We start from the raw sequence: 22,234 nt of genomic DNA on the forward strand, positions 1-22,234 counted from the left end.
GGAGAGGATTTGGAGAGAGAATATAGAAGAACTCTTTCAAGGAGTTTTGTTCCAGAGGCAGGCAAGGAGTGGATGGAAGCTAGAGAGGAGAAAGGGTTCATTTTGTTTAACTGGTTTCATTTTTAAGTTGGGGGAAATAATACCAGGTTTGAATGCTGACAAGGATGCTCTGGTAGAGGGGGAATGACTGATGTAAGAGCAAGACAGGAGATGTGAGGACTGGCAAAGAGAGATCTGTTTTCTAAACAGAAACGTCGGTAGTGGGTGGAACCATGAATGAACAGTTCACCTGCAGTGATAGCAGGGTAGGTAGAATTCTTGGGTCCCTTGCTGATAAACTGAGAGATGTGATGGTGGGATTTCTTTTGATTATATCTGTCCCCGAGATGCCTGAGCTTAGAAGAGCTAGTGTTAGAAGTTGAGGAGAAAGGAGAAATGACATTGTCAACCTAGGACAGTGGGTGAGCATACAGACCAGAGTAGTGTGCTGTGATGGCAGAGCATCATTAATAGCCCCTTCCACGTTGGTGGTCGTGATTAAAGTGAGCCCAGTCAGCATGGTTATGTTTTTCTTTGGCCACATTCAACTGCACGGAAGCGAGTGAGAAAATGCAAAACGTTGGATTTAACCGGGGTTGAAGTTCTGCCAGTCAAGTGTGACAAGCGAGAGGGGACAGGGAGTAGAGGTGGGGGGAGCTAGGAAGCTAGGAAGTGCTTAAAATGAAGGACTATGGAATTTACACTGGGTAAGAAAGAGGTGAGGGCATAATGGTAGTGAAGCTCAAGGTCAAAGTGACAGGATCCCTGGTGGGGTCAGAGATTTGTGGGAATCGGGGAAGTAGAGGAAATAAGCGGGAAAGAGGGGTTGGTGGCAGAGGATGGAATGCTTGAAATTTCAGTGGGGCAGGGGAGATGCGGTGATTGGTAATGCCAAGGGCTAGGGTCTCACCTTGGCAGTGGTTGAGGCAAGGTAAACAGATAATGAAAACCCAAAGAACGTGTTAACAGTGACAGTTAAACCAGGAGCTGAAATCCTCAAAGAGTGAGGCTAGTGGCCCAAGGGTCAGTGGACAATTACTAGGAGGGGTAATGGGTGGGGCAGTCTGATCCTGAGGAGTTTTCGAGAGGAGAGAAATAGTGTGGAGATGGCAATGAGGCGCAAGGAGTGCGCCTACCCTGTCACGGGGCCCGAGGGTCAAGGGTTTTGGAAAAAAGAATTCTCTTTGCTCCGGAAACAGTGTCCTCAGGAAGAGCTGGCTTTCTACTCCAGCAAGAAGGCAAGTGAACATTCAGGGAAAACTGTGTTTCGGGGTTAAGGCTTTCAGGGCTCAGGGAAGGGAAAAAGACGGCAGAACCGGGAATGTTGAGTTCCATGTGGAGATTACAGTGTGGGGACGAGGGGTGACCTGGGAGTCTGGAGCTCTTCACAAGGGATAGAAACAGATAGAGGACATACTGCAGGGAGCCTGGTGGGCTTTAGACAGATAGTAGTAGCAAGACTGTGTTTGTGAGGAGGTGGACCCTCCTCCCCCAGGCCTTGAGACGGCCTGGTGTTCTTTCCAGTGTATGCAGTCAGTGCCCAATATCGTACACATCTTTTAAACTTTGTCTTATTATTTTTTTACATTTATAGATCATTAGTGATTATCAGCACTTTAGATGGGCGAATTGCTGCCTTGGATCCTGAGAATCGTGGTAAAAAACAGTGGGATTTGGATGTGGGATCCGGCTCCTTGGTTTCATCCAGCCTCAGCAAACCAGAGGTAAGGATTTTCTATTACATATTGATTGGAAACAGTTAATAATGATTGCTGACACTTGTAGTCTGCATTTGCTTAGAGAGCTGGGGCTCAGGGCCTAATGGCCTGGGTGTGAGGTCTACCTGCCTTTTGCGAGCTGTGTCCCCTTGGGGCAATTACCTAACTTTGCTGTTCCTCAGTTCCCCTCCTGTAAAATGAGTGGGTAATGTCTTCTGCTTCTTAGGATTGTTTTGAACATTAAAGGAGTTAATCATATAAATGAGTAACTGAGAATACTGTCTGCTGTATCACTATAGCTCTTTATCTGAGCTATAACATGATCACCGTTTCTTCCGCCTTATTATTGTCACAAGGTGCCTAGGAATAATAACAAATAAAAGTATCTTAACTGCATCTTAATAGTTAGAAATACATGCGGCAAAATCCCATAAATTATTCCCTACATTTTCCCTCAAGTGTATACGCTAATGGTAAGCACGACATTTTCTTTGAATGTAATTTTAGACAAATTTGATTACTTGCAAAAACAAAAAAAGAAACCGTGCTTCTGAAAGTCTTATGGCACATGACTCCAAGACTTGAGCAGGCGACACAGCTCCGCAGAGCTTCAGTGTCCTCATCAGTAAGTGAGGACACCGCTTACTTTGATGAGGTTGGGTGCGGTGCTGGTTAAATGAGGGAAATTTCTTTTTCTCACCGTTCGTCTTGACTCTGATAGATTAAGTCTCTGTCCTTTTCTAGAGCTTTATTCTCTTGTTTAAGTCATGTAAAATAAGCCCCTCTCTTGAGTTGTGACTGCCAACACGAAAGCAGTCACCTCTGTTTTCCAGAATACTCTCAAGCCTCCTATCTTACCAGGCTGCTCCTCTGGGACACTCCCTGTGGGTGTTCTTTTTTCTCTTTCGTCACCAACTGTTCCCTTTCAAAAAGCTTTCCAGTTGGTATCAAATTTGGAAAGGACAAAACCTAACATGAGGGGCTTAAGAATGACCTGATTAGTGTTGATGGAATTTTCTGATGAAAAAACTGCTACCAGTGACCCAGCTACACTCTAATAAACCCAGCCTGGATTCCTTCCTGGAGCACCCAGGCAGGTGCTTTGGGAAATTGCCCCGCCTCCACATTTGTGTGTGCCGAGCCCTCACTGGGTTTTCATAGTGCTTACCATTTATCAGATGGTACAGTGTGCTGAAAAAAATCTGAGAATACTGAACTTCTGTTGTATTGTGAATTATTAATATAAATAGCAATTTTATTATAAATTACAATAACGTGAATCAGGTATAATATTCAGATGAATTACTACTCAAGCGAAACATTCATTGATTTGTGTTCTGCTGGGATTATGCTTGGGTATGCATGTTTTGCTTTATTTTTAAACTAGACATAAAAAGATGATCAGCAAAATCAGAAGATTGTAAGCTGTTTACATCTGAGGTAATATTACAGTGTGTTGTGGTGGTACAAAGCATGTGTGTGTTTGCAAACTAAAATATACTCACGAACGAAAGATAAATTGCATGGTGTGACAAAGTAGAATGCAAATAGTTATGATGCCCTGAGCGCTATTGAGTGGGTTTAAGTTACGTTAGCTGTTTTCTTAGGTACAGTTCAACTTTCTCATTTCCTGTGGTTTATCAGGGCTCTCTTGTTTTAAGTGCTTTCCTCCCCACGTACCCCCAACCTTAGACCCTTTGGATAAAATACTTTGAAATGTTGAATCTCAAGCATATTCCCAAAGTTTCACTGTGTCACCCTGAAACAGTAAATGAAAAGCTCACTGGCCACTTTCCATGCAGGGGAAGAAGCCTGAGGCCTCTTTTCAGACCTAGATTTTCATTTTCTATTTTGTGAGAACAGAAAATCAAAAGATACTGCCCATCTGGGATAACATAATAGGTTTTCTAGACTTTACGGCTGCCGCAAGTTCTTGAGACTATTTCTTGAGACTACGTGTTCTCTATGTAGATAACGCTAATGACAACAACACTGTTACCGGCATTGTAATATACACGTTAGGTACTTTACACACAGTGTGATCCTCACAAAGATCCTCCTGTGGCCGATGTGTTAGGGTCATTTTGTAGAAGAGGAAGCTGAAGCTCAGAGAAGTTATTTGCTTGAAATTGCAGACCGATTAGACGATAAAGCTGGGATTAAACCGAGCCTTGCCTGACCATACTCCATTCTTCGGGCTTTGGAGCCATTTCTCCATCCTGTGTGCACCTCCCCTTTACAAACTCAGGCTGCTCAAAGAAGTTTTAAAAAGAGTTGTCATTAAATCATTTTAAAAAATGAACCCATTGGATGAGAGCATAAATAACATATTTTTATGAAGACTATTTTCCAGTTTAAAAATATTTTAGTAAGAAGCATGGCTTTGTTTTGTATTTTCATAAGTCTCTTTACTTTCCGGTTTGGCAGAAGATAACTGGATTTTCATATCTGCTTCTGCGCTCATTGTGTTGCATTGTTGTTTTGGCTGAACTATATGAAGAAGAAAATCCAGGCACATACATATACGTGGCTAGAAAAGGGAGATGTATTTTAGAAGCCTCTTCAGATGATTGGGTCATTCTTTTTTGATACTCTACCAAAACACATGGAAGTTTCTTAAAGGTTAGTTGCACTGTAGAATCTGAAACCGTATCAATGAACATTTTGTACTCTTTTACATTAACATCCATTTGTCTGTCTTGCCTTTTACTCATGCATGATGTTCTAACATCATCTGGCAAATATTGATCCAGTGAGTTATACAGATCTTCCAGATGTTGACACATTTCTTTATAGAATATTTAAAGATCAAATTCGTTATTATCCTTGGATGTAAATTTAAAAAATTTTTTTTTAAATGTGTTACTGTCACCACTGATCTCATCAGAAAAATAGTTAAGTACTGGGAAACTATTGAGCTTACATTGGTAGATACAGGTTTTCCAAAATTCGAATTTTCATCTGAAAACTGGTTTTTGGTTTTTTTTTTTTTTTCCCACAAATATGGTCAGTTGTTCTCTTTGCAGTGAGAGGTTCACTTTGTGTATTTTTGAGAAAATGTCTGACAGGTACCCAGCTCTCATAACCATCACATCCCCTCAATTTTTCGAGTAGAAATGGCGCCCTGTGAACAAACAGCCCCCAAAGTCCGTCACACAAGCGCTTTTTCCTCAAGACGTGTTTCATTCAGCGTGTGGCTAAAGTGCTAGTGTGTCCTCGGCAGTCACGCCAGAAGAGTGAAAACGTGTACTCAGGTCCCAAATGAATGAAATCAACTTTTTATCACTTCACCGGAACATTCCTGAGTGAAACTTTTCTCTTTCTTTCTCTCTCTCTCTCTTTTTGCCGCAAGTGTGTGCTGGTGAGAAACGCAGTGACCAGTGGTTGGGTGCTCGATGGCGTGCTAAGGCGCTGCCAGTGTTAGTCACCATTGCTTTTATACCATCAGTGCGGATACCACCCCAGTGAGAAAGCAAGTAACACCTTCGCCGCAGAACTTTTTGACTCTCTGCACTTGTAAGAGCATCCACAGGCCACAGTTTGAGAATTGCTGAGCTAGTGTATGATAGAAATAGTATAAGAATATTTGGAAGGCAAACAGGAATGTAGCGTGAGCTTGAGTCCTCTGGTACTCAGTGGGGTGTGCGTGGCTCAACAGCTACAAGTTGTGTTCACAAGTTGGACAAAATGCCGCAAAAAGAGGCTCAAAAACTGCTATTTGAAGTGCCCTAAATATGACACACAGAGTTACTATACCTTTTTAAATGCATCTGATAAAATATTTTACGAAGGTCCCTAACTTTTTGTGAGAAATAGTTAATTTTCTCTTTCTGAAGCTCAGCGTTTGGTAGGGAAGGGTAGTGTAGGGAGGAGGGGTAGATACAGCAGGTGGAAGGAACTGGCCTGGAGATAGAGCCAAAGCCACCCAGGTGACAATAGATAGATCCATGACCCCATTTGGGGACTCCTGTATTAGAATGGCAGTCTCTCTAAGCTTTCATCAAGAGTGGTATGAAGGAGGGGCGCCTGGGTGGCTCAGTTGGTTGAGCATCTGACTTAAGCTCGGGTCATGATCTCACGGTCCACGGGTTCGAGCCCCGCCTGGGCTCTGTGCTGACAGCTCAGAGCCTGGAGCCTGCTTTGGATTCTGTGTCTCCCTCTCCCTCTGCCCCTCCCCTGTTCACTCTCTGTCTCTCAAAAATACATAAATGTAAAAAAAAAAAAAAAAAAAAAAAAAAAGGTATGAAGAAGAAACAGATGAAACCCAGAAGGCCGGGGAAGGTGTATTCCCTGTACAGCAATCGGTAAAGCTACTTATGAATCTAATGAAGAGAACTTGATAGACTGTATAATAATTTTTGTTAACTTTTATGTGTTAAGTAATCTCTACTCCCAACGTGAAGCTCAAACTCGTGACCCCAAGATCAAAAGTCGCACACTCTACCAACCGAGTGAGCCAGGTGCCCTGACTGTTTAAATAATTTTAAAGTTATTAATGATAGAGCAGTCAGTGATGAATCACATGCACTTTTGCTGGAATAATAAAATAAAGCCACACAGGAACTTCTCATGCTGTGTGGGATTGTGGAGGAGGGGCTGGGACTCAGGGACCTGAGTTCTCCTTTGGATTCTTCTGTTCACTGACTATGTGGCCTGGCTAAATTCTTCAGTTCAGCAGAGTTTTAATTTCCTTCTCTGTAAAATTATGGGACTACACTAAATCCTAAAGATTGTTGTAACTTCAGGAATCAGGTAGCATCAGATACATGAAACTCCCAAATTATCGAGAGGAAGTTTTCAACTTCCCTTTTTTTTTTTTTTTTTTTTTTTAACCACATTTAAGGCTTTAAAAAATAAAGCACAAATTCATTAGAAATTGCCATTAGGTGCATATCTCATTGCCTCCTGGCCTGCTCTGATGATATTGTCCTTAAACTTTTCTAATGTAAAGGGCATATAAAATAGTATATTACGTTCTTTTAGTGGTGTTTTTATTATGTCAATGAAAAAATTAACATACAAGATAGGAGAGATTGACAGCTCCATTAAAAACAATATTATATAATATTTAGGATCACCTGTGTGCTGCAGGGTGGTTGAGATGCCTGATCTGATTTACCATTATTTCCTCTTGACTAGGTAATTTACAAACTTTCTCAAAAGAATACTGATAATAAACCAAGCTAAAACTGGTGGGTGTGTGTGTGTGTGTGTGTGTGTGTGTGTGTGTGTGAGAGAGAGAGAGAGAGAGAGAGAGAGAGAGAATAAATGGTAAACCTAAGTTCACTCCATCAGCTTTAACAGTTGTGCCCTAAGTTCTAAGCCTAATGCTTATGATAATAGCTGAGAATTTTGTTTTTAATTTTTCGAAGGACCACCTGAAGTGAAGTCTGATTTGCTTTCCTCTGGTTATTTATATGCAGATTAAACCTTGAAAAAGCACTAAAGAGATTTCGCTGTGGTTCCTCATTGGTTGTCTTAAATTTTGTTTTGTAGTGTATTAGCATAGTTTTGCTTTGGGGTATCTGGGTGACACTTGGATCACACTTCACCAAATCTAAGTAGATATAATATCCTTGAACTATCTATTTGTCTATGTCTTGGAACATATTCCTAATTACAAAGACCTTCCTTATCTTTATTTAGGATGCATAATTGTATACATGTAACTAGTTTCTCCTGAGATAATACCTTTACCTTTTCTTTATTTAGAGATACCATATTTGTTTTTTTGTTTCAGTTTTCTGTTAAAATGCCTTTTTTCTTCCCCCTCTTACAAAGAACAAACAACCCTATTATAAGTCTATACTTAGAGTTTGGGGTTTTATCTTATTTTTGGCATGTTTCTCCCCAAGGGACACCGCCTTTCTGTTTCAGACAGGTGCAGAAACAGACAGCTATGATACTGGAGCTTTCCAGCCTCCTCCCCACCCCTCAGCAGAATGCATTCATTGAGAAAGGCCTTCGTAGGTAGGGGGATCCTTTAGAAAAGGCATACTTTTAATGGTTAACTTGATTTGTTCACAAAGAATCCATCAGTAGACCCTTTGAGTGGTGCTTTATTAAAAGAGGATCGGTGATCTCTTTTAAAGGTTCTCTAATTTACACTGAAAGATGTCCGGTCATTTTGCAGTTTCTCATTTGTACACAAACTAGCATATTTTGAGCCTGACTGTGTCATTGAAGACTGCGGTTTATTTGGAAAAGTCACTGTTCAGTCATGTAGCAAGCCAATATGTAAATAATTGCTTAGGTTAATTGCTTTTCTTTTAATTATAGAAATAAAACCATGCTTTGATTCAATTTTGTTTTATTAATCCCTTCGCACGGCTGAAAGCATTGCTGTGAAGTAAACTAGTTTACTCTAGCATGCATGTTGCCGAGTGAGAAATTGATTTGACCCTATTTTTTAGGAAATTGACTTTGCATGCACGTTATCTACTTCATGAATGTATAATGATCTAAATGAAGGCAGAGATAGTTACTGAAATCTGTGTTTTTCATCATGAATGCAAAAAGTACACTTACAAAGTGAGTCTGATAGTTTTCCTTGAGGTATTTTGTTCTATAGGTTCACTATAGGTTGAGGAAAGAAAGAATGAATGAATTAAATAATTTCTATGTAGTATCTCAATGCTCTTGGGCATTAATTCACAATTGTTGATGATAACTAATAACACATTGCTTCGGGATTTGTTTTTTTCTCCATTTCCTTTTTTTTTTTTAAGCAAAAAACAAAACATTTCCTCTTAAGCATGTCACGTGGGATGCCTTCTCTGACTAATACCCAGATCTGCTGAAAGTTCTCATAATCCCTCGTGTTAGATCATCTAATTAGTTGTTAACCATGCCCCCTTCCTTAGTCTGTGAGGTACGATGCCCAGGAACACTTTCAGCAAAAAAGATTCCTTCATTTTCCCCATCACAGCAATTTCAGTATTTTCAGGGGGAAAAAAAAAAGTGTTTCCTTAGCACAATGCTTCAACATTTTTTTTCTCTTAAAGTCACAAATACTTAATTCTGGTACCTAGTCATTTGGTAGGTTGCTCATTTTGGTTTATTAAAAGTTATCATTTTATGTTCCATATATAGTATATCATTTTTGAAGAATTAAAATATACAAAAATATGCCTGTTAACTTTAATATTGTTCATCTTTGTGATCAGTAAAGTACTTTACAGTCCTTCAGAATGTCTATGTGATAAAAGAGAATTTTAGGGTTGATAGAGATTTCTGGTAAATTTAAGACTGGTAACAGTTTGATATATTTAATTCTTATATTGAATTCATCTTTATTTAGTTTTGAGGTTTTGGTTTTTTGGTTTTGTTTTTGTTTTTTTTTTGTTTGTTTTTTTTGTTTGTTTTTTTTTAATTTTTTTTCAATGTTTATTTATTTTTGGGACAGAGAGAGACAGAGCATGAACGGGGGAGGGGCAGAGAGAGAGGGAGACACAGAATCGGAAACAGGCTCCAGGCTCTGAGCCATCAGCCCAGAGCCTGACGCGGGGCTCGAACTCACAGAACGCGAGATCGTGACCTGGCTGAAGTCGGACGCTTAACCGACTGCGCCACCCAGGCGCCCCTGGTTTTGTTTTTTTATTTGAGAGAGAGAGCAGGGAAGAGGGGTAGAGGTAGAGAGAATCTTATTTTTTTAATGTTTATTTACTTTTGAGAGAGAGAGAGAGAGAAAGAACACAGAGAAGCAGAGAGGGGGAGAGGGAGAATCCCAAGCAGACTCTGTGCCTTCAACGCAGAGCCCAACATGGAGCTCGGACCTGTGAACTGTGAGATCATGACCTGAGCTGAAATCAAGAGTTGGATGCTTAACTGACTGAGCCACCCAGACACCCAGAGAGAGAATCTTAAGCAGGCTCCGTGCTTAGCATGGAGCCTGACGCGAGGCTCTATCCCAAGACCCCGGGATCAGGAACTGAGCTGAAGTCAAAAGTCTGACGCTCAACTGACTGAGCCACCCAGGCGCCCCCCAAGGCTTTGTTTTTAAATGGGGGTTGTAAATCCAGGATTGGGAAAGAAATAATTGACATGGCATAATTAAGCTCTCTACTTTCTCCGTGAATTTACTTTTGGAGCAGCTATTTAAATTCTAAAGGCTTTTTGGAAACTTTTGAAATCTGGTGTTCATGAACCTTAGTTATTTCTGAAGTTTATTTATAGAGAATAAAAGAAGGTTCAGGATGAATTTACAAGTATTCAGATTAAGAGTTTATATTTTTGTTTTAAACACTTTTAATAAGTATACGTATATACGCATACACACATGAATTACATTGAGGTTCAAAATAGCATTACGTTTACATAACAAGTCTTGTTTGATTAGTACTTCGTAGTTTGCAAAGTGATGCCAAACCCATTCATATGTCAGCCTTACATAGCCTCGTAAAATAAATACTCTTACTAGCCTCTGTTTTTCAGATTAGAAAATTAGGGCTCACAATGGGTCAGAGATGTGTCTGATGTAGTAAAGCTGAGACTCAACCCTAGATCTTTGGACTTCTCCTTGCCCTCTTTCCGATGCTTCATGCTTTTTGAAATATTTCAGTACTTACCAATGTATTTGTGTTTTGTGTACTAATAATCATAATTCTTAATGTGCTTTATCCAGAATAATTGCTGAAAGACATCATGTACGTAGCAGACTTTGCATGCTGCTCAGCAGATTGTGAGCACTTAACTGCCTCTTAGACATCCCTAGTGGAAAAGTCAAAGGTACCTGAACTTAACACATCCAAAACAGAACTTATCGTTAGTGCCATGGGAGCCTGACAGGGTGTGCACTGGGGTACAGCGGTGCCCAGGATAGATGAGACCCTCGCCCTCGTGGAACTCATGTGGCACTTTGTGGAGCCAGCTGGGGAGACAGATATGAAATAATCACAGCATAAGTAATGTAATTGAGTTGTGGTAACTGCCACATGGAAGGGTGGAACCTAGAGAGCCTTCGCAAAGGTGCCCGACCTGCCTGGATAGGAGGCCGGAGAAGTCTCCCCGGAAGGGATCTCAGTTTACAGCTGAGATCTAAGAGGACAAGGAGCTGTCCAGGCAAGAGATGGGCAGAGGGGTGGGGAGAGACTGCTCTGGGAGAGGCAGTAGCCCATGTGGTGGCCTTGCGGTGGGAATTATCACAGTGTGCTCAAGGAGCTGAGAGAAGGAGAGGAAAGGCAGCAAAGACAAGGGTTGGGGGCAGTCGCAGATATGAATCTGCTGAGCAGGGCCAGGGCCAGGTCATACTGGGTCTAGTAAGCTGTGTTGAACATTTTGGATTTTATCCTGAGCCATCAGAAGCCCTTGACGGATTTTAAGTGGGAGAGATTCCTCCATAGTCAAAACGGAAAGCATTTCTTGACATTCTTTTTTGCTTTGAGACTTTCAGTGAGACTCTGATGAATCAAAAGGTTGTCTCAGTGAGGCATTTGTATTTCAATCCAGTCATCTCAAACTGGGGAAGTATTTATATATATAAACATTCGTAAAGTATTCACACCAACTAACAGAACCTGGAAGAAAACAGGAGAGTCCCTAAAATCCTACTAAAGCCAGTAGACTTGAGGCACCTTTTTCTCTCAGTCTCCCCTGACTCATCACTCTGCCGGGATTTTTAAATGTTAGAATTCTAGAAGTTTGGGTGTGGGTCATCTTCTCACCCTACTCTCTTTCAAGGGGGTTGTGCCTCTGTTCCCATGACAGCAGCAGTTCTAAGTTTTCTCTTCAGCTCAGACCTCTCCTCTGAGCTGAAGACCGACTCAGGCAAATGCCTCCTTAACATCTCTACCTGGAGAGCCCTCTCAGTCTCTGGGAACTCACCACGTGTCAACGCGCTCCTGCTCTCCCTCTCTGTACCTGTTCCTCGTTGACCACGACATCCTCCTTTGGTCTTAATTGAATTCTAGAGAGTGTCCAAATCCCTTTCTGTTTTGACTGTAGAGGAACTGGGGGGAACAGGGACAGGAGTGGGGAAAAGCAGGAGGCCTGTAGATCCCCAAAGCAGTAGAAACATCAGTGGTCTGGGAACCAAAAGGCACACCTTTTAAAACAGCTGGGGAGACTGAAGTTGCAGATCAAGTGCAGTCAGTTAACGTGAGAAGTTTTGTAAAACGGTGCAGTGTTAATTTTTGTCCAAGGTCACGTAGCAAGCAGTAGGCGAAGGCAGGGACCCAGGAATGAGGCTGGAGGAGGTGCATTCATCACCCCGAGGGCCCGGCTCCATTTCATATGTTGGATGCCTGCTGTTGTCTCCCTACCTAGGTTAGCAAAACAGCTAGCATGGCCAGCAAAGGAATTGTTCAGGGAAAAAGGGGTTTCCATATAACAAAAAAAAGTCAACAAGTTAACGCTTCCGAAGGAGTGTTTTTCATGTATTTTACATCTTCCCAGTCTTCGTGAATTTTATCTTTTTAGTCCTTGAGGTCATCATTAGAAGCATCAGCTCTTGCATTATTCTGGAGATGCTTGGAGTTCTTGAGGTGGGACAGAGATGTGTGCCCTTTTAGTGAATATTCTAGAATCGTTTTTTCCTTTTCCTTTTCCCTTACAGGCTGTGTTCATTCTTCCTTATCTCTACTGTTGATAAGCCTGAGTCTTACCACATGCTTCTTATCACCCCTTTTGCTTACCCTCTCCTCCCTTTTCACTTTATTGCTTCTTAAACTTGTACTTGGGACTTGGGTTTTGTAGCTCTCAGGGCCAGCATGTTCTTTTTCCCTCTTTCTGAGTTAGGGAACACACTGGATGCAACTTTTTGGATTTGAAAGTGTTTAATGTTCTCTACTTGAGAAAGTAATAGTGCATGTAAATCCCATTTCCAAAACTACACGAGGGAAAGTTCTTGCTAATAAATTCAGAAAGAATATAAAATTAGAAATCATTGTTTTATTCCCTTTATTGAAATAATAGGTCATCAGTTGATACTGAAATGGTGAAAAGTTGATTGAACACTTTAAAATGGAGGGGTCAGGCTGACTCCTCCAAATCTACTGATGAATAATAGTAACAAATATGACATAACACAGGGGTTGGCAAATTTTTTTGTAAAGGGCTAGAGAGTAAATATCTTGGGTTTTGTGGACCAGATGGTCTATGCAGTTGTAGTAAGAAAGCAGTACGTAAATGAATAGGTGTGACTGTGTTCCCATCAGGCTTTACTGATAAAAACAGGCAGTGGGTCAGATTTGGTTTATAAGCTGTAGTTGGCTGGCCTTCAATGTAATAGGAAGTATGCAGCACCACCTATGAAGTACTCTTATCAAAAAAATCCAACCTGCATCAGATCAAAGCACCAGGTCTAATCACACACTTTTCAGAAAATGGGACAAAAGAACAAATTAAATGACATGCAAACTCCAGGCTGTGGGACATTCTATAGGATGAATAATAGTCTGGTGTCTCAAGCAAATCAGTGCGTGAAAAAGGGAGTTAAAGGGTTCTTGTGGGGAAAAAAAAAGAATCAAATGTAATATGTGGAGTTTGAGTTCCTTGTTGGAGCAAACCAATTGTATAGTACATCTTTGAGACAGTCAAGGAGATTTAAATATTAGATGATTTTAAGGGATTACTCTCAATTCTGTTAAATGTGATATCGGCAGGGTAGTTACTTCTCAGCAATAAATACTGAAATGTTTGTAGGTGAAATGGCATGATGTCTGGGATTTACTTTAAATCATTCTAGTAAACAAGTATATGTAGTGGGTGGGTGGGGAACAGTCGAAACAATTGGCAAAATTTGGTAATTGTTGAAACTGGGTGATAGATACATGGGGGGTTATTAGTCTCTTTCTATTTTACATGTTTCAAAACGTTCAGAATAAGTTAAAGTTGAATGTACCCCAGAAAATATATGTGTCCGTGGCGGTGGTGGGTGCGTGGTACCTAGAAAAAGAAGGAAGAACCAAATTAAAAAATATATTTTATGTAATTAGAAGAATTTTTGTTTTTATTTCTGGTTATATTCGTTGGAGTAGTAGCACTTCCTACATTTTTCTCGGTTGAAGTTCCTCCTGTCACTTGGAAATGGAATTCTTATTTTCACATTCTGATTTCAAATAGCACTCCCTGATTACATGTGCCACTGGTATTCATTATGCCATTTAGGTTTTGTTCAGAAATAGAAATTGAATTATTTCACCCTACTGCTTTGCGATTGCATGGATAAAGATCTTGATTGGCTCTTCGGTACTGAGTTTGCCCACCAGTGTGACAACCTTTCATTTTAAAATTATGCACAGGAAAAAACAAATGGGGGGGGTTGGAAACCATAAAACAACAAGAATTTATATTTTTAAAAAGTGACTGATGGAGGAAGCAAGTCACGCAATTAGTGTGAGAAGCAGAGCAGCGAATCAGAACAAATAGCTGCTTGCAGAGACGAATCAGTGGGATGTAAAAATGCATCACCGTAACCTACATTTTTTTCTACCAAGAGATTTGCAGCTGACTATCGAGTGACTCATTCCTATGCTGGGAGGGTGAGGTAATGCTCTTGTGAGGGGTGATGTCATCTCACTACCTGAACCGCATGCATACATCATTTCTTGTGGCTCTCAAGGAAAAGCACCATCTGCTTTCACATATGCAGCCTGAAAGACTCTACAAAGATCAGTGCAAAGGTTAGCGGCCATGGGTATGACTCATCAGCAGCCAATTAGTGAAGAGCAGCTCTTTCAAAGTGAGCTTTTAAAATCACGATCTAGAAATACGACATGATGTCCTGAATCATAGAATGCTTTTTGTTGTTGTTTTGGGTCTTGCACTTTTCTCACTGAGTTAACGCTGTTGAACGTCTAACTTTTAAAATAAGGCAGTTCTTCTCAATATGGTCAATCACCTCAAATCTTCTTGGTTGTTTAAACCATATATATATGTATATATGTGTATAATTTTTTTAGTAGATGGGCTGCCAAAGCGAGCACTAAACCATATTTTTTAAAGATTTTTTTATGTTTATTTTTGGGAGAGCGAGAGTGCACACGATCAGGGGAGGGGCAGAGAGAGAGAGGGAGACACAGAATCCGAAGCAGGCTCCAGGCTCTGAGCTGTCAGCACAGAGCTGGATGCAGGGTTCGAACTCATAAGCTGTGAGATCATGACCTGAGCCGAAGTCAGACACAACCCACTGAGCCACCCGGCGCCCCTAAACCATATTTTTAATAGCAGGATGTTTGTTTTCTTTTACATTTGGAGGCATATATATAGATCATCTTTAAAACAGAAACGAATTTTAATCTGTATTAGTTGGGCAGTTTTTTGTTAGCGGTTTTTTAGTTTTTGATTTTTTGCCCTGAGGAGCCATTGTGTTTCTTAAGGATCTGCTAGTGTTTTAGGAGAAAAGAGGTTGTTAATGGAAGAGGAAACAAGTCAAAATAAGTGTTATCTGTTTACTACAGACCTTCTAGCCCCTCTTCCTCTTTCTTGTAGTGATGCACACCTGCTTTCCCTGTTTGTCCTTAACTAGTGCTGCTGTTGACTTGACCTGACGACCGAACTACCCATTTTTTAACTTTATCATAATCTGAATTTACTATTCTAGTAAATAGGATAGAGAATACCTAACATAATACGAAAGGGAGACAACAGTAAATACTTGATTTTCTAACTGATAGGTAATTCAAAATGGGAGAATGGGAGATCATATTGCCTACATATTGTTTTTATAGGGTATGTATACTAATGACCTAAATCCGCTCTTAATGACAACTTCAAGTTGGACATTCTACAAAAGATAAAAAGGAAAGTTTTAATTTTTAAAAAGTAAAATAAGAAAGCAAAGAATAGGGGTGCCTGGGTGGCTTGGTCGGTTAAGCGTCTGACTCTTGATTTTGGGTCAGGTCATGATCTCACGGTTTTGGGTTCGAGCCCCATGTCAGGGTCTGTGCTGGCAGTGAGTGAGGAGCCTGCTTGGGATTCTCTCTCCCTCTTTCTCTGCCCCTCCCCAAGTCACACGCACACCCGTGTCTTTGCTCTCTCTCAAAATAAACACACTTAAAAAAAAAAATGGATAAAATAGTAATGTGAAAACTCTGAGGTCATATGAGGTGGTATACATACTGGTGCCATTCAAGAATTTATTTAAAATCAAATGTTTGTCAATAAAGAGTAAGAGTTGGAGATCTTTAAATACCCAGAATCAAGATGAACCTTTGCTAATGGTGTCGCCTTCTGAGTTTAATTACAGAGCTCCTGCAAGATTTTATTACCTTTCTTTTCTTTTTGACCTCTTCTTTAGAAATAATTTCCAACTACAAAAAGTTGCACGAATAAAAATGATAACAATAAAAAGAAAGGGCCAACCTTTATATACCCAGATTTACTTACCCCAAATCTTGTTTGCTTTATCATTTCAGTTGTCTCTCTTTCTCTCTTTTTTCCTCCCCCTACCCCTCCTACACACTTTTCCCCCCCTAAAACGTGTAGAGATAAATCAGCTATCCATCATGGCCTTTTGTTCTAAATGCTTCACTTGTATTCCTGATAGAGATATTCTCTTACATAATCACAGCATAGTTATCAACTTCGTAAAGTTATGTCGATACTTTAATGTCTGTATTTTTCAATTTTATCAGTTGACCTAGTACAGGCATACCTCATTTACTGTGTTTTACAGATACTGTTTTTACAAATTGCAGGTTAGCGGCAACCCCGCATTGAGCAAGTCTGTCGGCACCGTTTTTCCAACAGCATTTGCTCACTTCGTGTCTCTGTGTCACCACTGGTAATTCTTGCAATATTTCAAACGTTGTCATGTATTCGTTATGGTGTTCTGTGATCAGTGACTGTGACTAGCTGAAATCTTATATGATGGTTAGCATTTTTTAGCAATAAAGTATTTTTTAATTAAGGTATTATGTTATTTTTTAGACATAATGCGATTGCACACCTAGTAAACTACAGTACAATGTGAACATAGCTTTTATTGGCACTGAAAGACCAAAAGTTCATTTGACTTGTTTTATTGAGGTGGTGTAGAATCAAACCCACAATATCTCCGAAAGATACCTGTGATGTCTTTTATAGTGTCCTTTACCTCTAGTGTAGCCTCTGGTCTAGGGTCAGGTAGTTCATTTATTTGTCCCATTAGACTCTCTTAATCTAGATTTTTCTACAGACTTTGTCTTTTCTGACATTGATATTTTTGAAGAATACAGTCTCTCTGCCCTTTTATTTAAAAAAATAGACATTTCTTCATTTTGTGCTTATCCAGTGCTTCCTGGTTATTTAGATTGTACATTCTTGGCTTAGAATACTGAGTAGGTGATGTGTCCTCTCCTAGGGAATCACATCTGTCACTTATTGATGATGTTAATTTTGATCATCTGGTCAAGGTATTATCTAAATTCTCCACTCAATAGTTATTGGAGTTTTTTTGCTTTTGTTTCTATTTTTAGTTTCTTGTAACTAATAAGCAGTCCGTGGGGAGACACTTTAAGACCATGCAAATATCCTACTCCTCATCAAAATTTCCACCTTCTTAGACTTAACACCATTGCTGAATTTTGCTTGATGCAGTCTTTACTGTGATGGTTGCAAAATGCTAATTTTTCTAACTTCACCCCTCCCGTCATATTTGCCAGTAGACACTTAGCATTTTATTGCAGTAACAGCCCTCCCTTCTCCCCCATGTATTATTTATCTATTTGTTATCAGTATAGACTCACGAGTTCTTTTTGTTTTCTTCTTCAGTACATTATAATTCAGTACTCAATTATTTTGGTCCTTAAATTGCTCTGCTCAGTGACCAGATTTGGTGAATGGTATACTTCTATCTGGTTTGAACATATCCTTACTCTCTAGAATAATAAGATTCTAAAGTCTCATCTTGTGCCTACCCTGCCCCAGCCCTTGGAATCAGACATTTCTCTGAGGAGCCTTGATTCCTTTGGTGGGAAGCAGAATTGGATAACACAACCCAGGCACTAGGTTTGGGTGTATTGCTTTCACAGCCACTGTATACACGTTGTAAACATAAGCGTAGAAGCATTAGCATATGGGTTAAGTATTTCTTAGAGGTACAATAAACAGTTCTTGAGAATGTAGTGCTGTCTCAGCTCATAGAGCAGAAAGCAAGGTACAGTACTAAGGAATGGGCAGTTTTTTTGTCAGCAGTCTTACACTGCTAAAATTTTCTTGGTTTTCAAAGCAAAAACATAAATGAAGCTAACTTGAAGGCCAGATAGGATTTCAGTGGGCATTTTTGGTACAGGAAGGTGTTCCAGGAAGAAGAAATGACATTGACAATGACATAACTGAAACAGTAACAGTAACAATTATGCTTAAGTGGTGATGCCCAATTTCTGCCCATGTAGGGAATAGTAGAAGACAAGGAGGAAGAAAAGGCTGTTTGAGGTCATGTTTAGAGAACTTTGAATATCAGATTTAGGATTTGGGGTCTTTATAAGATAATACAGAACTGTTGAAGATTTTTGAATAATGTCATAACAAGCTTAACTCTGACTCAGAGATTAATCTAGAAGATAGGTAGAGTTTAGATTGAGGAAATTGCCAGTTAAGAACTGTAAAGAGGCTGTTATAATAGTTCAGGCAGGAGGTACGAGGATTTGAACTAGGAAATGAAAGAGAGAAGTAGATTAGAATAGTGGTTTTCTACCAGCCCTTTAGAATCCCAGGGGGTGGGGCCGAGCTAGAGGGAGGGAGGATGTGTGAGCACTTTTGGTGACAGTATGGGCATTTTCAAGTAAGTATCTCTTTAATGATAGGATTGAGGAACAAAGAAATACAAAGAGAAATTTTGTTAGAAAAAAGTTAAGGTCAACATTTTATTTGCAATTTTTTTGTTGTTGATTAAACCCATACTTCTTTTATATTCTCTTTTTCTAAAGTTTTGGGCCTGGATGATCAGGAAAACAGTGTTGTCCTGAGCTGAAGTTAAGTCAAATCGTATATATTTTAAATACCAAAAGGTCAGTGTCACAAAGCCATGCACTAATACCCATTCTCCAGAAACAAGGTGTTCATAGCCAAAACCTTTAGAGTTACCCTGAACTCTTTTCTTTTGCTTAGACTATACAGGGAATCCCCCATGAGCTCCTCTGGGCTTGGCCTTCCAGATCTGACACCCTGCAGTACCTCTGGTGCTATCAACCTAATTGGAGCCATCACATCTCTTGGCTTCGGCCTGCTCTCCATGCCTCGGTCCTTCCCGCTATAGCCTGTCCATCTTCCTTGTGCTTCCTCCAAAGTGGAGGGCGTGCTTCCACCTTATGGCCTTTGCAAAGGCTATTCCCCAGATGTCAGCATGGTTAACTGGCCCAAGTTTAGATTTTGCTCACATGTTACTTTCTCAGTAGGGTCTACCCTGTGCTCCCTGTTGACAGTCCCCCTCCCCTCCCACACACGTTTCTAGTCTCCCTTTATCTTGTTCTATTTTTTCCTGTGTTATTTATCACCTCATATACTGTGATTATTCATTATGTCGTTTGTCTCCTGACACCAGAGTTTGAACTCCACAGGGCAGCGATTTTTTTTTTTTTTTTAATTTGTTTTGCTCAGCGGTCTCTCCCCAAGCAACATACTCATGCCCAGCTCATAGTAGGCTCTCCATACACATTGTTAAAAGAAGGAAGGACAACTAAGAGCATAAAATCAGTAAGCTTTGTTACCAGGGTTCCGGCTCATAGCAGATTTGAGAACATAAATAAAAGATGGGATACTGCTTGAATTGACCTGTGTTCCGTGGATCTGAGCCTATGCTAGTAATTGCCCTGGATAAAACTGGTCTGGAAAATACCGCATATACTATCTGTTTGCTAGAAAAACGTATTGTATATTAGCATATGAATTGCTGTAACCTCTCCTTGAATTCACTTGATCACAAAACTCTTTTGGTAGCTCATGTATCATTATGGGACACCCATCACAAACAAAGTTTGAGAAAACCGTGCTAGAGTGTTACGCGTAGACCCCAGGAGAGATTGGCAGCTCTTTTTACGTTGCTCTTGGTTGATAAATTGTGCCTCTCCACATGCTGCTCAGAAGGAGGCTAGAGAACATCAGGCTCAAGACTCCAGCTCTTTGTCACTACTTGTGAAGTTATGATCCCTTTTAAAAATTTACCTTCTGTTTTGGGGGCGCCTGGGTGGCTCAGTCGGTTAAGTGGCCGACATCAGCTCAGGTCATGATCTCGCAGTTCGTGCATTCGAGTCCCATATTGGGCTCCGTGCTGACAGCTCAGAGCCTGGAGCCTGCTTTGGATTCTGTGTCTCCCTCTCTTTGTCCCTCCCTCGCTTGCACTCTCTCTCTCAAAAATAAATGAACATTAAAATAAAAAATATTTTTTTAAATTTTGCCTTCTGTTTTAGGTATTTGGGAATAAGATGATCATTCCTTCCCTGGATGGAGACCTCTTTCAGTGGGACCGGGACCGTGAGAGCATGGAAACTGTTCCTTTTACAGTTGAATCGCTTCTTGAATCTTCTTATAAATTTGGAGACGATGTTGTTTTGGTTGGAGGAAAGTCTCTCACTACCTACGGACTCAGTGCATATAGTGGAAAGGTGAGTGAAAATGTTGGATTATTTGGGGAGGAATCAGAATAAATAGGGCGAGAGGAAATAACTTAATAAGCTATACTATTACTGGCTGAGGTTTATTATTTTTCCCTGAGGATATTATTTGTTTGAATAAATGAATTACAAAGTAGAAAGGGCAAAATATTATTAAGAAAACTAAATGTATCCGAGACAACAGAATAAACAGCAGAGCCAGGAAAAGCAGGAGGAAGAGAACGAATCAATAAGGTCTAGTGTGTGTCAGTTGTGTTTTTCATACATTATATTGAAATCTTCATGATGTTCCTAGAGGTCACACATTCTTGTTTCCATTTGGACAGATGAAGAACCCTCCAAATATTAATAATAATCCCAATAAGAATAATTACTACTTATTTATCTAGTTTGATCCTGTAATCCAAGAGGAAGGTTGTGTTTATTTTACAGATGAGAAAACTTGAAACTTTAAAAGTTGAGAAATTTCCAAGGTTCAATTTGACTTAGGTCTGTGTGCAGAAAAAGTTATACCATTAAGACCCAGACTCTCTCTAATGTTAGGTTTCAGGATATAACCATCATCTGCTTCTAAGATTGGTCTTACAATATAAATCTCTTATTAGGAGTAACTAATTAAATACATCCTTTTTAGAAAGGTAAAAGTCTTGGGATGCCTGGGAGGCTCAGTCAGTTAAGTGTCTGACTTCCGGCTCAGGTCATGATCTCACAGTTAGTGAGTTCGAGCCCCGCGTCGGGCTCTGTGCTGACTGCTCAGAGCCTGGAGCCTGTTTCGGATTCTGTGTCTCCCTCTCTCTCTGCCCCTTATGGGCTTATGCTCTGTCTCTCTTTCCTTCAAAAATAAATAAACATTAAAAAAATTGATTTTTTAAAGAAAGGTAAAAATCTTTTTTTTTTTTAACTCTTAACCTTGATATGTGAATATTTTGTATATAGACTTAAGACTAGAACAAGGAAGAAGAGAAAAATGACCTTTTGCCCCTTGACTTTCTCACACGTTAACGATTCCTTACTTAAGTGTTAGGCCCATAGCCCCCTCTTGCTCTTGCAGATGCTTTTCTGCCTTCTCCACTACCCACATCTGCTTTGTACTGAGGAGGCCTTGTGACCCTCTATCTCCTTCAGTATTCTCATCTCTGTGACAGTGGAATTGACCCCTATCGTCTGGTTCTCTATTTGATGTGCTGCTGCAAAATTCGGGTATTCTAGCACATGTGCTTCTTTCTGTGAAGATTTTAGCTCAGATCATACTAAGAGTCCTTCTTTGTTTTTCTAATGAAGGTTTGAAGGAGGTACTTTTAAATAGTATGGCTACTAAAAGAGATTTACGTCTTTAAAAACCAAATTCTTCCATCATATGGGAACTCTGAGGCCAATTTTTTTTAATACACCTGGACTTTTGTTAATGAAATTATTGCTAAGAGATCACAACCGTTTATGTCTTCTCGTGTATCATCCTTGAAAATCCCCCAAATAAAACTAAAATTATCTAAATCCTTAAAATAAGGATTTTCCCTTAATAATTCCAGAAATATTTATTGTTTCTTTTGTAGTTCTAAGTAACTCATTTTTGGAATTGGTAGCCTAACCGATGTTTCTTAATACTTGGGTATTACAGATCCCCACAATTTTTTTATAAATTATATAGATTCTTTTAATATCTCCGATCTCCTGTAACTTATGTATTCTTTACAAAATTTCTATCTGTCTTTTCAGGTGAGGTATATCTGCTCAGCTTTGGGTTGTCGCCAGTGGGATAATGATGAAATGGAACAAGAAGACATCCTGCTTCTGCAGCGCTCCCAGAAAACTGTTAGAGCTGTTGGACCTCGCAGTGGCAATGAGAAGTATGTATTCAGATGATGTGGCTGTTGATCATTAGTTCAGCAAAACCCAAATTTATCAGATTTTTTTCTTTATGGAAATTTCCTGAACTGTTTTCTTGCC

At 39.9% G+C, this 22,234-nt stretch overlaps 1 protein-coding gene and 1 long non-coding RNA gene across 2 annotated transcripts in view; both read left to right on the forward strand.

Moving 5' to 3' along the window:
- The window catches only part of EIF2AK3 (eukaryotic translation initiation factor 2 alpha kinase 3), a 70,287-nt gene that overhangs the window by 11,213 nt on the left and 36,840 nt on the right, over positions 1 to 22,234 (forward strand). The window contains exons 2-4 of the mRNA XM_025927309.2: positions 1,634 to 1,763; positions 20,084 to 20,278; positions 22,004 to 22,134. Of these exons, the coding sequence (XP_025783094.1) occupies positions 1,634 to 1,763; positions 20,084 to 20,278; positions 22,004 to 22,134 (456 nt within the window). The remainder of the gene's footprint in view (positions 1 to 1,633; positions 1,764 to 20,083; positions 20,279 to 22,003; positions 22,135 to 22,234) is intronic.
- LOC147582388 (uncharacterized) lies at positions 4,300 to 15,510 on the forward strand. Its single transcript, XR_015249068.1, has 2 exons — positions 4,300 to 9,100; positions 9,365 to 15,510. It is a non-coding gene; the product is annotated as an uncharacterized LOC147582388 (long non-coding RNA).

This window comes from Puma concolor, chromosome A3 (assembly GCF_028749965.1).
Source record: "Puma concolor isolate L17-30 chromosome A3, mPumCon1.1.hap2, whole genome shotgun sequence".
NCBI lineage: Eukaryota > Metazoa > Chordata > Mammalia > Carnivora > Felidae > Puma > Puma concolor.